The sequence below is a fragment of the Acyrthosiphon pisum genome, chromosome A2, assembly GCF_005508785.2.
Source record: "Acyrthosiphon pisum isolate AL4f chromosome A2, pea_aphid_22Mar2018_4r6ur, whole genome shotgun sequence".
NCBI classification, from domain to species: Eukaryota; Metazoa; Arthropoda; class Insecta; order Hemiptera; family Aphididae; genus Acyrthosiphon; species Acyrthosiphon pisum.
The window spans coordinates 23,341,806-23,358,653 of NC_042495.1; the positions used below are offsets into that span (position 1 = coordinate 23,341,806).

General features: G+C 27.0%; 2 protein-coding genes across 4 annotated transcripts; both read right to left on the reverse strand.

Moving 5' to 3' along the window:
- Positions 1–405: 405 nt before the first annotated feature.
- On the reverse strand, positions 406–6,872 carry LOC100574090 (ring canal kelch homolog). Of its 3 annotated transcripts, none has more exons than XM_008183434.3 (11): positions 6,746–6,872; positions 6,498–6,683; positions 6,199–6,427; positions 5,067–5,242; positions 4,911–5,007; positions 2,335–2,491; positions 2,156–2,262; positions 1,799–2,089; positions 1,672–1,722; positions 1,256–1,517; positions 406–1,173 (listed from the first exon to the last, which is right to left on the reverse strand). In XM_008183434.3, the coding sequence occupies exons 2-10, from the start codon at positions 6,662–6,664 to the stop codon at positions 1,302–1,304; spliced, it is 1,491 nt and encodes a 496-aa protein (XP_008181656.1). In that variant the 5' UTR covers positions 6,665–6,683; positions 6,746–6,872; the 3' UTR covers positions 406–1,173; positions 1,256–1,301. The 3 variants fall into 3 exon arrangements, 2 of the variants coding, with proteins under 2 accessions (XP_008181656.1, XP_016658813.1); XM_016803324.2 differs by having other exon boundaries at positions 6,498–6,665; positions 6,746–6,852; XR_510592.3 differs by lacking the exon at positions 406–1,173 and having other exon boundaries at positions 1,378–1,517; positions 1,582–1,722.
- Positions 6,873–9,656: 2,784 nt separating this feature from the next.
- On the reverse strand, positions 9,657–16,105 carry LOC100167759 (ring canal kelch homolog). Its single transcript, XM_016803325.2, has 8 exons — positions 16,070–16,105; positions 15,903–16,012; positions 11,115–11,271; positions 10,925–11,040; positions 10,561–10,854; positions 10,340–10,480; positions 10,012–10,273; positions 9,657–9,942 (listed from the first exon to the last, which is right to left on the reverse strand). Exons 2-8 carry the CDS (start codon positions 16,008–16,010, stop codon positions 9,758–9,760), a joined length of 1,263 nt encoding a protein of 420 aa, XP_016658814.1. The 5' UTR covers positions 16,011–16,012; positions 16,070–16,105; the 3' UTR covers positions 9,657–9,757.
- Between the last annotated feature and the right edge of the window lie 743 nt (positions 16,106–16,848).

The window sequence follows — 16,848 nt, forward strand, 5'->3', positions numbered from 1 at the left end:
ATTCATTATACTGCTGTGAACAGTATAGAATAATACTATTACCTACCCTGAATATAAATAATCCTTATTTTCATTAGAATATTTTAAGAAAATATGTAGATGATTTACTGAGAAATAATATTATTATTAGAGATAATTTAGATTCTGAGTGGAGCGACGAATATATTGATTTTACACTAATGTGTTTATTATTTTTAATTTTTTGTGTCTTTCATCGCCTTACTTCAGCATCTTTTCTGATAGGAAAATTAATTCAAACAGTATTTTGAAGGGTAAATAGTAAAAAATTCCTAGATGTTTTCACGAGCATCCGGAAAACCAAAATAAGTAGCTAAAAAACCAATACACATGGGTAATTTATTCAACCATTGTCAATACTTGATGAAATTATCAAAATATATTGACTCAAAGAATGTTAAACAGTTTATTTCAATTATTGTAGATACATAATTTGTCATAATCTGTGTATAATAAGTGTAATGAAAAATAATTTGTTTTATATTGTAGGCAGTCTTCAATATAATATTATAACCAATTTTTATACATTTGTGAACCATAAATTTGTTTTGGTTAGTAAATAACGATGACAACAAAAATCTCAAAAAAAAATAGAAAGACATTTTTATATACTAAAGCACCTATGGGGATAATTTTTTCAAATGCATGGATTATTTTGTACTACTTGAAGAGTATAATGTGTCGATACAATGTATGTGTAAAACAATGTGTTTCTATTGAAAATGATTTAGGTGAATGGCAAATAAAAAGACCTTATTTTCTGTAGAATATTTAAAGAATATATGTAGGTGATTTAGTTAGAAGTCTACTGAGAGATAATATAATAGAAAATTAAAATTATTTAAAAAAAATTTAATTTGAACATTTTATCAAAAATGTATAAAATACTTAACAAATGTTTATGTATTATAAATTAATATGAATATAACATACAACAGCCAAAAATGAGATCATATATAGCTTATACAGTACAATCAGTTCTCAAATGTAATGGCATGTCAATGACTGTTACACCACAAACTGCCTCAACACTTGTTGATAATGTTTTCAAAGTCCACGTATAGGTATTGGGGTCATATATTTCAACAGAATCCAAATGAGTAGATCCATCATGTCCGCCAAAAGCATACAATAAACCATTAAACGTGACAACTTCTATATTAAAAATACAATTCAAATTTAATTAGAAAAAAGTTCATTAGAAAAATTTTCTTAAAAAAATAATTTTAGTAGTTACTTGGATTATATCGGCATATGTGCATGTCAGGTATAGGTGACCAAACTTAAGCAATTGGTGTATATGCCTCAACACTTTTAAGAATCACCTTATTAGTATAATCCCGAAACATACCACCGGCAGCATAAATTACACCGTCTAAGACTCCAAGACCAGGGGATCGGCGACTTGTAGACATATGTGTGACCGGTGTCCACGTGTCAAGGCTGGGATCATAACATTCAACAGATTTCAAAGAAGATATGTAGTTGTGACCTCCTACCTACAGAATTTAATTAAATTAAATGTAGATATTCAAAGCTAAGAATTAAAAAAAAAATGTTTACCACGTATAAAAGATTATTGAGTACTGTAACACCAGGGCCCACTCTTTCAGTAGGCATATTAGTTAACAATCACCATTCTTGAATACTTACGTCAAAAACCTCCACACTACTTAAAGGAGAAACACCAATTGCTCCGCCAACCTAGAATTTAATATTATTATAAATATAAATAACACAAAATTAGTTATAGGTCATGTTAACTATTGGTATAACTCACAGCATATATACGATCATCTAACACACCAACTCCGAAAAAATTACGATCGACTAACATGTTAACTGTTGGTTTCCATTGGAGTGGATGTGAAGATAAATCAAGCAATTCAATTGACCTTGAATTAATATATTTATTACCCAAGGCAAAAACTAAATGTTCTTTTATTAAGGCAAGATGACATCCTCCTCCAAACTGCATACTCATTTCTATTGTTTTATACAATAGTTTGGTTGCTGGATCATACCAGCTTGTATAACACTTCCCCATTCCTGATTCCATGGCAAGAAGAAACTGCAAAAAAAATAAGTAAATAGAATGGTATTGAAAAGATAATTTGAAATCTGAATTCAATAATACTTTAAGTCCAGTCTGTCTAGGTGAATAACGAATTTTTTGTGGCAAAGTAATGTTCCGATGTATCTGTACAATATGGAAATTTAAAGCTTCAATGACGAACTCTATACCTATAAATATTATAATTATTGTATAAAATTATAAATTTACAGTAAAAGAAGCATAATGATGAAAAAACATACATTTAGGATTATTTTTAATAAGAGGTTCATCAACTACATATTTTGATATAAAGTCTGAAGGTGCTAAAGACAAACGAACATGTTCCATTAATTTAGGCAAACTGTCATATCTACAATCTAATTCATGTTTTACCCAATTAATAACACATTCAAATATCTGCAAAAAATAAATATGATTAAAACAAATTACATAAGCAATTTTTTTTTCCTTGACGCAAAGAGGTACTTATTTGTTGAGATAAAAACAAAATGATATTTGAGGGTGTCGCTCAAAATTAAATGTAAATATGTTTTAAGCGATTGAACTTATGAATAATGAATAATTACATATATGTATTGGTTTAGGGTTCAATTCAATCAAATTGAAAATTCTCAACGTAATAATCTTTATAATTATAACACAATTGTATCATATTGTCGTTTAATAATTTTATATTGATATTTTCTAATCTATCATTTAATAATATTGTATAGAATTGTTGTGGGTCTGTAACAAACTCAGTTTTTTTCATTTTTTGTCGTTGTCCAAATTTTCCCCACCTACCTGGATTATCACCTAATTTTAATCCATCTAATAAAATACCCATTTTATCAAAAATTGCCTTTATATACTCATCATTACAGCTATAATTATGTTTTGAACTTTCTAATTTTATTTTTACAAAATTATTGACATAATCTTTAAATAAATCTGTTGATTTCTCTTCAAAATGCCACACTTCATAAATTCTAATGAACTATTAAAATAATTTTCTTCAGTGAAAATTGATTTTTCTAACTTCTGAAATGGATTATTGTTTAATGAACTATTAAAAACTTCATCCTTGAATATATCTTCTTGAAATTTACGAAAAGGTTGTTGCTTTCTTGTTAATTTAATATTTTTTACTGAACATTCTTTATTAAGTTTGTAAATTTGTTTTATATCAAACCTTCTAGCTATTGACTTAAGCTCAGAAGTTGTTAAATCGCGAATTGTATGACCTCTCCTAATTCTTGATATAAGATCATTTTTTTTAAGGGTTCTATAACCTTTAAGTTAAGCCTCTTTTGCTATTGACTTAAACCTCAGAGACTTTCATATTTTCTAATATGCTTATAGAATTTATATTTGCCATTATTTATTATATTTTTAATTTTTTAGTTAATTTTTTAAATTAATTTTTAATACATTTTGTAATTAAATATGGTATTTTGATTTTATTTTTGATAGAACAATTCTATTAAAAAATGTTTTAATTATTAATGCATTTCGATTTTAATTATTAATATCATAAGTATTTTGCGAAAAATATTTTATGAGATATTGTATTTCAATTTTTAATTATTAATATCATAAGTTTTGTAAAAAATATTTTTATTATTATTGCATTTCACTTTTGAAAAATATTTTAATAATTATTGCGTTCACTTTTGAAAAATATTTTAATAATCATTGCGTTTCACGAATATGCAAAATAATTAAAGGAATATTGCGTTTCACGAATATGCAAAATATTTTAGGAATATTGCATTTCAATTTCTATGAAAAATATTTTAGGAAATATTGCATTTAAATGAAAGTGTACTGGAGTGACCCCTATACTACTAATGTTAATATTAATATTACAATTCAAATAATCCAATACTATAATAGTACAAACATTTCTATTATTTTTCTTGATCAGATAATTTTGTTTTAAGATATATTTTAGTAGATCAAATAAACATATTATTATTGGATCTTAAATTGCTATTTAATATAAAAAAAAATTAATATTTGTTAAATTATTAATTGAGATGCATATAGGTATAGTTTCAATGTTAATTATCATGTGAAGTAAAATAGACATATACACCGTACATTACAATATTATAATTCGAGTAATTAGAAAGAACGCAAGTACTCTTTATGTGATTCACATACTAATTTAAAAAGAAGACTACATAACTTTTTTTTTAAATGAGTTAAGTAAATAATTTTTTCAGGAATAACTTTTAACCTATCGAGTCAAATTTATTATTTTTTAACTGTTAACTTTTAATATCATCTTATGTTCTCTTAACTTAAGAGTACTCTACACAGACATTTGTTGTCTACGTCTTAAAAGTGCGTAATATACCAAATGATACAATCAGCAAATCACCTAAATAACAATCTCACCTTTAAATTTTATAAGATGTTATCACTCTAAGTTTTGAACTAGTGGAGTTAATCATGATCTGCTAAGCGTAAAATTTGTTATATAACGCACTCTAAAGTCTGAGACAAAAAATGGTTTATCGTAAAGTTAAAGTAAGGTACATTTTTCAGATCGGCATAAGTATAACCCGCCTATTCTTCCATACTGTAGTAGTATAGACTAGTTATCAGAAAACAAGCTGCAGAATTAAATACTTAATTTGATAAACTGTCAAAAAATAATGCAAATATTTACATCATTATTTAGGTATATCACCTACCCAAACACCCACCCACCAGTTATTAGTATTTGTGAATCATGTGATTCGATTATATTCCTTACACACTGCATAAATAAATTGATTTATTATAAACAATAATTAAATACAACTATTACGAAATTTAGTAGGCATACTTTTTCTTCAAATGGAATGTTAATGTCAGCACGGGAGATTAGATTAATAATTTCTTCAGATGACAAAGATAGGAACTCTTCAGCTTCAACAACTTTTCTGTAAATCATGACCATAACATTTATAAAATGCACTGACAGTTATTTAATAAAACTTACAAAAAATGTGTTTTTATGTATTCTTCAGAACTTGACAGCAAATCCATACAGTTATAAAAGTCAGCCAATTCTCTGATACCAAGACAATTTTCAGTATTTAGTTGTTTTTGTAAAAATTCAACACATACATCCTTTACATAATCCAACTGTAAGCGGACAGCAGATGGTAACAAATCCTAAACAAATAAACAATAATAATTAATTTAAATAATTTTGATAATAATCTAAAAGTTTTAAAAATTCTATGTGGTTAGAATATTTACATTATACCTATTGCAACATTTGCAACTTTTACATATTTTATTGAATAGTTTTTTAATGCATAAATATGAATACAATTTGATAATTTAAAACTGCTTTAAAATTTTTTTAAATTTTTGTAGATTTGGAAGAAACCATAAAAAACAAATCTTTTAAAATAGTTTTGTAGAAATTGATTGACATTTTCATCTTTCAGAGTGTTCCTTCATTAGATACGTGAAGTACTACTAAATCATTTAGTCTCGTTTATATCATTACAATTTTTTTAGTAGATTTAAAAAAGTGAATGAACAGTTGAGATAGAAATTCATAACATTTTTTCTTCAAACTGTAAACTAATGATTTCCTATCAAATTATATTGTCATGATTTTGTTTCATAAGCATTTAAAAATTATAGTTTAAGAATTGAAAATTTAAAACAATATTTCTCATATTATGTACCTATTTCATAGACGTGTAACTAATAATTTAAAAAACTGCATATACAATCTTTTTAATAAATATTTGAAGGTCAAATTTAAACTAAATTAATTTTTTATAAATGCCAAACTGAAATAACTATTTGGGTAAATATTATAACATAAATTAAAATTAAGAATAGTATAACAATATATTATTATTTTCAATATTATATCAATGAATTCAAATTTAACACATCCATTAAAGTGATCAACATGCATACATCTGACCAGTGCCCTCTTGCACACATATTTCTTTTTTAAATTTGTAAGACCTATGGTAAGTACACCGTAAACACCACATAAAAATCTATATTGAATTGCAGTTTCATCACTACATGTATATATCCTTTTATTTGATACATAGCCTATGGTTATTAAAAATTTAATAATTTTTATATTATATACCTACCATTATGTTTTGTTCGGTCACCGTTATTTTACCAGTATAAATATAATCAATCAAGAGTTGTAGAATGTTAGAATCTAACTCTCTGATATTTACAACATATTTAGCCCCTTCAGCAAAACTGGAGAACATTGCACGGAAATATGGACAAGCTGCTACTAAAACCAATTTATGTGCACAAACTAATACACCGTCATCAGTTTCTAACTTAATATCACACAACACTTCTTCTCTAAAAACATAAAACTCGTTATTATTATTTGTTTTGATAGCAGTTGAAATGACTAAAACGTCGTAGGTACCTGCGTAAACTTTGTAAGACTTCAAATGAACTGCGAGTATGACAGCTGTTTATAAATATTTTAGGTTTACATCCGTTGGATTTCAGAACTCGCTTTTGGCCATTTATCCGTGGCATGACTTGTTTTACAGAATCCATCTCGTTTACAGACGTACGGTGCGGTAGCATACTATACACGAGTAGGTACCTAAACACATGATAACATTTTTGATTCGATATAATACGCATAAATATTATGTATGAACTTGCCTATTCTGTTTTGTAGTTGACTTCACTCAGTATTATACGTATTTAAGGCCGTGTTATATTATTCTGCGGTCTATAGAAATATTTTAGAATACGAACTACGTAGACTGCACGTCAAGAACATAATATTATTTCTTATCACTATTGCCGTCGCGGCGGATTCCGGATAACATGCGACCGACCGATCGGCTATCGTTGGGTTATCAATTATTTTTCTTATTTGTTATCATAAATCATCATCCAGATAATGAATACGGCCGGACGGCGAACTGTTAATAATAAATTATAATATTTTTTATAGTTAAGTACCTACCACCTTAGATAGTTAGATCGTAGTATTAAATAATAGAAATAATAATACGAAATAAACACTTACCTATGAAGAGGGCCGTGGATTGTGCAAGTCCGGCTTGCTCGCCGAAAAACGAACGATCTCGAATCTACCCCGCGCAAAACTGAGTGCAGTAGGTATATAATAATTATAACTATATAGATTATAATATAATATATTATATGGATTACCTATATGGATTATGTATCGATCTTCTCGGGTGTCTATAATATATATTATAATAATACACCGACTGCAATAAATCAATATAATATTAAATTATTATTTTAAGTTCCACCTTCGTTGCCACCCTAAAAGAGCTCAATATCGTGGCGTCTAGTCCCTATATATTATATTTGACCAGCGACACAACCAAAACGGTTGTATATCACTTTGTACAAGCCCGGATAATGACATTTTGAGGCCCTGTATGAAAAAAAAAAAAAAAATATATATTATATTATTTAATATTAGGTACCCATTATCATAACTATATAAATAGGTATTAGGTACCTATAAAATATAAAATAGCCAGACTGACAAACCGTCTACGTTCAGAATCCTTTTTCTTATACAATGAATTATATCATCGAATTCAAGTTTAATACAATCCATTATACATTGACACCCACTTGTAACCTATTGTACAGCAGAGCTACATCCACTTACCCGCTTTTATATTTGTTTTACACCCGAATAAAAGTCTCTTGTGTGTTCTTACCTTTTAAATAGGAACAGTACTGTGCAATATACGAACGCACCCTAACCTAACCGAACCTATATTATAGTCAATGAAGTTTATTTAAACTGTATAGCACTACGGTGTTTGAAATCCTGATAGTCATTCAATTGATTTCAATTCTCGACTCATAAATGCCCAGCCTTGCTCATATGTAAAGTATATAGAAGCAACACAACTAACAGTGGTAGACTAAACATCGATAATCAGTACCCATTTTTAAAAAAAAATATATTAATTTAATAAAAAAAAATTTGTTTGTTAATTTTAGATTCTGAGCGGAGCAAGGAAGCTATTTTGATTTGTAGGGTTTTTTAAAAAAAATATGTACCTTATGGCTTACATAATATTCTTGTAAAATTTTAATCAGTATAAAATAAATGCTTAGTCAGTTATCATGACTGTGCGTATATTTGGTAAGTAAATTGTATATTGTTAAATAATATTGTGTGTATTTTTATTAACCATATTTAGCTTACGATACTAAGTCCATGATTAGAAATCTGAGATATTCTATACGACTTATATTATTATTTCGGTCAATTATCGAAAGAAAGTTTACCGAAGCTTGTTGTATATAACCTTTTTGTAAAAAATCTAGCTGGCGTACGGGATAGGCAATTTAGGGGCATGTGTGTGTGGAATGCATTATATCGCGTACAACTTTACTTATCTAGGATAACTCGATATTTTACCTCTTTAAAAAAATAATCAATGAATCATAAACTTGTTTTTGTTAATAAGTAACCCTGACAACGAAAATTTTGTGAAAATCAAAATATTATAATTATACAATACTTATTACCTACTATTACATAATATAGGTAAGTTTATATAACATAACATAAAATAACATAATACTATTACCTTTACATTAACATCTTTTGTGACTCAAAAATAGATGGCTCGATAATAACATAATATTATGCAGATAATCATTCCTTGTTATTCTCCGATACATTATGGTAATTTTTATATATTAAAGCATCTGCTGGGCTAAACCAATTTTTTCAAAATCATTCATTTCTTGGTATACATAAGGAGTGTCTTGTCTCAATACGAATTTCTATTTTTCTAATAAGAACCTATCCTTTTTTCCTGTAAATTATTCCGCTAAAGGGCAAAAATACGTTAAACTGATGTCAACTGTATAGTATTACGCATTATTACCTACTCAGCAATTAAATAAATATTATTTAAAGAAAATATGTGGATGATTTAGTTATGGCAAGGTGTTGAGAATTATCTAAATAAAAATAATTAAATCATCTAATTATCTCATCTAGATGAGTAAGAAGTAATTAGTAGTAGAGTAAGTAGTTGTAATTTATCTAGATAAATAATATAATAAGAAGAATATTTTTAAATACTGGAATAGCCAATAATTTACGAGAACTGAGTAGTGATTCCAAGTTCCAATATTAATATAGTTAAAAAAAATGTTTACTGAAACATTGTCAGTTTTATTTTGTTGTTTTATTTTTATTCAAGTTGTATTAAAAATTAAAATTGTATATTATTTTAGTTGATAAATGATATAAAGGATTTATTAATTAATAAATATTACCTAATTAGTAGTTAATAAAAAAATACATTATTTATATGTGATATAATTTAAAAACAAATTATCTATTTTTTTATCTAGATAAATATATGTGTATTTTTATCTTTATCTAGTTCAATTAAAATTATGTTATTTGTTATCTTATCTAGATAACTGGTGAATGAATTATCTGTTATCTTATCAAGATGATTTTTTCTCAACAGAAAGGTAGAAGGTTACGGAAAAATAATATTATAATATTCAAATAAATGTATATAAAAACATTTTATTCAAACATTCACAAAATCAAAAATGCATAAAATACATAACATTTGTTCGTGAATTATAAATTAATATGAATATAATATACCACAATCAAGAATGAGACCAAGTACCTATAAGCTAATCAATTCTCAAATGTGGTGGACTATAAACGACTATTGCACCATAAACAACCTCTTCAGTTGTTGACAGGGGTTCCATGGTCCAAGTATTTATTTTGGGGTCGTAGATTTCTACAGAATCCAAACGATTAAATCCGTCAAATCCACCCATAACATACAACAAACCATTAAATGTGACAACACCTATATTGAAAATGCAATTTAAAATCAATAAGTTCATTAGAAAGTTTTTCTTTTAATTTTTATAATTACTTGGATCAGCTCGACACAAGTGCATATCAGCAATAGGAGACCATACATTGTTAATTGGTGTATAGGCCTCAACACTTTTAAGAATCACTGAGCTAGTATTGTCCTTAAACTCTCCACCAATAGCATACATTACACCGTCTAAGACTCCTATACCAGGGCATCGGCGACTTGAACTCATTTGTGTGACTAGTGTCCACGTGTCAAGGCTGGGATCATAACATTCAACAGATTTCAAAGAAAATGGGTAGTTATAACCTCCAACCTACGGAATTTAATTAAATTAAATGTAGATATTCAAAGCTAAGAATTAAAAAAAAAAAATGTTTACCACGTATAAAAGATTATTGAGTACTCCAACACCGAGGTCCATTCTTTCAGTAGACAAACTAGATAATAATCGCCATTCTTGAATACTCACGTCAAAAATCTCTGCACTGTTTAAAATAGAAACACCACTTAATCCACCAACCTATAAATTAATATTAATATACATTAAAATAACACAAAATTAGTAATGAGTCACGGAACCTAATCTATTGGAATACTTACAGCATATATACATTCATTTAAGACACCAACTCCAAAATAATTACGATCGACTAACATGTTAACTGTTGATTTCCATTGGAGTGATTGTGATGATAAATCAAGCATTTCAATTGATCTTGAATTATTATAATTATTGCCCAAGGCAAAAACGAAATGTTCTTTTACTAAGGCTAGACCACATAATCCATAGCTCATACTCATTTCTGTTGTTTTATTCAATAGTTTGGTTGCTGGGTCATACCAGCTTGTATAACACTGATTCATTCTAGATGAATCACACATGGCAAGGAGAAACTGAAAAAAAATAAGTAGATAGAATAATATTGTAAAAATAATTACAAAACTGAAATCAGAATAATAATACTTTATGGACATTAGAATGATTTTGTCTAGGTGAGTTACGAATTGTCTGTGGAATAGTTATAAGCCGATGTTTCTTTCGGATATGGAAATTTAAAGCTTCAATTACAAAATCTTTACCTAAAAAAAAATTATAATTTTCATATAAGATTATAAATTTACAGTAAAAGCATAACGATGAAAAAAAAACATACATTTAGGATTATTTTTAATAAGAGGTTCCTCAACTACTTTTATTGATATATACTCTTGGGATGCTAACGACAAACGAACATGTTCCATTAATTTAGGCAAACTGTCATATCTACAATCTAATTCATGTCTTACCCAATTAATAACACATTCAAAGATCTACAACAAATAAAACAATAAGATTAAATTAAAATATAACTAAAACAAATTACATAATCAATCTTTTTTAAGCTATTGCATAGCTTTTATCGCGGTTGTGTATTGCGTGGTGACTGAAAAAACATTTTTCGTAACGAAAAAGCGTGACCGTAAGATGTTATTATTATTTTCGTTATTTACAGTCTAACCAGTTGCTAAGCAAAAATGTCTCAAATAAAATATTTCCGTACGGTGTTTATCTACCATTATCAACAAAAAAAACTTGAATTAATGTCATACAAAAATAAATATAGTCATAATTACATGATACATAGCTACAAAATTGTTATGCAATAGCTTTACCGCAACAGTCCCCGAGTGCCTCAGAATTTTTTTTTATTTTGACATCAAGTCTAAGGATAAGTACTTCCTTATAAAAGAAGTACCTATCTTTATATGATAAGCTACTAAAAAAAAAATATTTCAGGGTATTGCTCAAAATTGGAATAGTACCTATGTAATATGTTTACAATGATTGAAATTAGAAAAAATGAATAATTACACAATATGGTATTGATTTCAAGTTTACGGTATGAAAAAATACCATGTATAAGTGAGGTTCTTTTTTTATTTAACAATCAGTCACCGAATTTATTATAACAGTATATTATAGTTACTTTATCAATTTTAATGCATGGGAATTATACATTTACAAGGGTATTAGGGCATTAAGTATGTAGTTAAACACATATTTTTTAGCTAGTTAGTTAATTTCCTAATCAACTTATGGAATTAACTGTTTGATCGACAGTTAAAATATTTCTTTTTTCTTTTTAGCTTTTAGGTATCATTTGATTTAAAAATAATCCATCAAGTCGAATATTTTTTGAAATGTTTTTTTTGTTTTATACGTAAATATTAATACTAATATTATAAAGCTGAAGAGTTTGTTTGGCTGAACGCGCTAATCTCAATAACTACTGGTTTGAATTGAAAAATTAATTTTGTGTTGGGTAGTTTTTTGTTAATAAATGGTTTAATTAATAGTTATCATAAGCCTGTGTATTTTAGTACAGAATTCAAACCATGGCTTCGGTGGACCAATTTTTTTGCATTTTTTTTATTACTCGCTTACGGACGCACCACGTAGGGACCGTGATCTGCCGCAGATGGATTGTATACCTGATAACCGGGTTTGGGTAGTAACGTAACGTAAATTAAAAATTACTGTAATGAAATTACTTTTAGTGTAACGCTGTAGTAATTTCATTAAAATTAATTGAAATTAACGGAATTGTAACGAAATTACTTTTTTGTAGATAACATGTTATTACTTATTATCCATGTTATTAAAATAAGTTATGAATTTAGTGCCTATTATTATAGCAACTAGGGCTAGGATATTTGAGAAAAATTATAAATCAGTACAATTTATTTACGGTTCCAAAAGTTAAAGATAATAATAAACAATATAACCTATTAAAATCCCAGGAATTAATACTAATACAATTTATAACGTTAGTAATTAATAGTATAGCTACTACTCATTAGTCGTTATAGACGGATTTAGTAAATCATTTTTAAAAAATTAATTTTAATTAGTACAAAAAAAGTATTTGTAACGCCCTATTTTTTGAATATAAAAGTAACGTAATGAGATAAAAAAATATCGGGTAAAAATATAATTTAAATTTAATGTAACAAGTAACGTAATTTTATTACATTTCAAAAGCGATTTACCCAACACTGCTAATAATATACTGCTAGTATAATCACAACGAATCTCATGGACAACGCCGACCACGGACCAGGATATACATTAAAATATAATATCATTTACACTTAAAAAGACATTGATTCACAACGTGATGCACCCAAAAAGACTTGAATAATCAGAACGTTCTAGCAATAGCAAAGCATTGCCGTGTCAGCTAAATAATATTAAAATGAAAATCATGGTATTGGATTATTTCATGATATATTGTATTATTTGTATACAAGTATTTCATTTTTTTGATCAAATAATTTTGTTTATAGATATATTTTAGTCGATCAGATAAGTGATGAGCATATCATTATACATTTATACGACCTTAAATGTCTATTTGATATAAACAAATTATATTGGTTTGTTAAATTATTAATTGAGATGTATGTATAGTTTAAATATTTAATAACCATGTGAAGTAAAATAGATATATTAGCAAAGGTGGGCATTAACCACTAAAAAGTTAAATTTATGTTCAAAAGTTATATTAGTTTTAACTTTTTTACTTAACTAGTTGGTTAATTTTTTAACCAACTTATAAACTTAACTAGTTTAATTGGCAGATGAAATAACTTGACTTTTCTCAATTTATTTAAAAATTACCCATCAACTTAAAATTTTAGATTTTTTTTTGTTTTTATCATTTTAAACGTAAATATTAATACTAAAATTAAAATTAAAATAATCCAATAGGTACTATAATACATTCCTGTTATTTTTCTTGATTAAATAATTTTGTAAAGAGATATATTTTAGTAGATGAGATAGGCACATTATTATGCGACCTTAAATTGCTATTTGATACAAACAAATTAATATTTTTAAATTATTAATTTGGATGTGTTGGTTTAGTTTAAATATTTAATAATCATGTAAAGTAAAATAGGTACATACACTGTACATTACGTTGAGATGTTATTGTTTATTATAATTTAGGAAATTAGAAAGAATGCAGTCACTATCTTTATGTGATTCACACACTAATTTAAAAAAGCAGATTAACTTTTTTTAAACTGAGTTAACTTAGTATTTTTTTTCATAATAACATTTGACTTAACAAGTCAACTTTAATATTTGTTGACTATTAACTTCCACCTTCGACGATAATATTATGTTCTCTTAACTTAAGAGGACGCCAGTGGCGCCGACTTGTTTTTCATTTGGTGGGGCAAAGTATAAAAATTAGTTACTACCACCACCCACCACCCATGTGATTATAAGGTAAATTCAACTATCACAAAGCAAACACTGGGGTGATTCGCCCCATAAAAAATACGCTTTCGGCACCACTGAAGAACGCTACACAGACACATTTGACTTTCTATTAAATTTACTGAACATGAGTTAATTAATCCACCTTTGCTTATAATTTATAAATAATGAATAATTACATAATATGATATTGATATTAAGTTCATGGTTTGCAAAATGTACCCTGGTATTTAACAAGGGCGTCCGCAGAAATTTATCAAGTGGAAGGCAAAATGTTTTCTTTTAAATTTTTAATCTCACTATCCTATTAGTTATAAAGTATTTTTGTGACATGTTTTCTTTTATATACACAAGGAATGTAAAAATATTTATGAATTATACGTAGATAGTTAGTTAAAATTTAATATTACAGCATTAATTTTAATTCATTGTTATGTAATTGTAAATGATGAAATAAATTTTTTTTAATAAATAAAATGTCACCATTGATTTTATAATTTTAGGTAATTTAGAAGATTAAATATTTTTAGCTTATTCAGTCTTTGATACCACAAACTTGAAAAGTTGAAACTATTGTAGGTATGCTATTTATGAACATTTAATTTTTTTCTCAAAAAAGTAAAAACTGCAGTTGACACAAGTGACAGTTGACAGTTGACAGTAAAGCAACGTTCTTAGTTCTGACGTTCATAATCGAGTGTAATAAAAATCACTCTGTAAAAAAAAAAAAAGTTTTCATTTTTAATTTAAAAAAAAGTTTGTTTTGCGATATTTTATATCTCGATGGTTGTGATTGAGGTTAGGATTACGATGCACTTTGAATTGTTTTCCAATTCTAGGATACTTATTTTATAACATACCTACATTGAATTTTTTGACGATTTTAAATGTTAAGGTTATTTTTTGCATTTGAAGATGTTTGAACCTTTTTGAAGTTGTTTTAAATATAAATTTTAAATTTTATTTTAAAATTTGTACATGTTTTTACATGCTTTTTATAATATGATCTTAAGTCTAAACCTATGTGTATATAGAAAAAAAAATAACTTTCAGATTAAATATGTAGGTTGTCCAAATGATAAGTTCTGTCTGTAAAACTGTTATACAATCGTTTAAAAGTTTAAAATGTATATTATAATTTAGATCGAATTTATTATAGAATTTACATCTTTAATATAAAAAATAAAAATAATTCAAAGCACTATTTAGAATTGTTAGGACATTTTTAAGTTTTTTTAGAGCATTGAAATCATCAATAATAATTATGATAATCAACCCAGAAAAAGCCAAGGGGGCAACTGCCCCTAATTGCCCCCCCACCACGCAGACGCCCTTGTGGCACTACCATTTAAGTAAGGTCATAGGTTTGATTTGAATAAGTATAACCTCCTATTATATCAGACTGTAACAGTGTAGCCCAGTAATCAGCAAACAAGCTGTATGAAGAAATATTTAGATATATAAATATATATGATATATTTCACTGTCAAAAACTATTATATAATGGAAATATGTAGGTACATAACTTTTACGTTTATTACCTCATCCAACAATGGACAAACAGACAACCTGTTATTAGTATTTGTGAAACATGTGATTCGATTATATACCTTTCAAACAGCCTAAGTAAACAATAATTAAATATAACAATTATGAATTTTAGTAGGCATACTTTTTCTTCAAATGGAACGTTAATGTCATCACGGGAGATTAGATTAATAACTTCTTCAGAGGACACAGATAGAAACTCCTCTTCTTCAATAACTTTTCTGAAAATCATATCTAATCATTTCATACAATTCACTGTCACTTGACAGAGTAAAATTGAATAAAGCTTACAAAAAGTTTTCTTTTATGTATTCTTCAGAACTTCCATACAGTTATAAAAGTCAGCAAATTCTTTGATACCAAGACAATTTGAAGGATTCAGTTGTCCTTGTATAAACTCAACACATACGTCTTTTACATAATCCAACTGTAAGAGAATAGAAGCCAGTAGCAAAACCTAAACAAATAGGTAAACAATAGTAATTAATTTAAATAATATTTTAATTATAATCTAAAATAACTAATCAACGTTTTAAAAATTTCATGTGCTTGGAAAATTTTTATTTTGCTTAATTGCAACACTTGCAAATCTTACATATTTTATTGGCTTTTAAAGCCTAAATATAAATAATATAAAATAATTAAAAATGTCATGGCACATTTTTTAAAACAGTTTTATAGAAATCGATTGACATATTCATTTTTTACAGCGTTTCTTTTTTAGATACGTGAAATCTACTAAATCATTTAGTATTGTTTATGTCATTACAGTGGTATTGAGTCGACTTGAAAAAGAAAATGAATTATGCAGTGCGCTGTACATTATATCACTGGTTGGGAGAAGACAGGCTAATTTAAAAATGATTAAATTTGGTTTTTTTTTATTCATCGGATTTTAGTACGGTTAGGTTAGGTTAGGATTATGTATTAATCGATTATATTAATCCATCATAGATGGTATAACTTTGATACTTTAGAGTTAAATCATACACTTACATCTACCTGATAATTTACTGCTGCGAATCAGAATTTTTATTCCAGGCAACGGAAAAGTTAAGTTAGGTACATTT

Bases quoted from the DNA above. Each gene is read 5' to 3' on its own strand.
- LOC100574090 (XM_008183434.3), bottom strand. From the start codon at position 6,664: ATGCTACCGCACCGTACGTCTGTAAACGAGATGGATTCTGTAAAACAA. The intron at 6,428-6,497 runs GTACCTACGACG...TTATGTTTTTAG, and splicing joins GTCTTACAAAGTTTACGCAG to AGAAGAAGTGTTGTGTGATA. The intron at 1,518-1,671 runs GTAAGTATTCAA...TAAATTCTGTAG, and splicing joins GTAGTGTGGAGGTTTTTGAC to GTAGGAGGTCACAACTACAT.
- LOC100167759 (XM_016803325.2), bottom strand. From the start codon at position 16,010: ATGATTTTCAGAAAAGTTATTGAAGAAGAGGAGTTTCTATCTGTGTCC. The intron at 11,272-15,902 runs GTATGCCTACTA...TATTTGTTGTAG, and splicing joins ACGTTCCATTTGAAGAAAAA to ATCTTTGAATGTGTTATTAA. The intron at 11,041-11,114 runs GTATGTTTTTTT...ATTTTTTTTTAG, and splicing joins TATTAAAAATAATCCTAAAT to GTAAAGATTTTGTAATTGAA.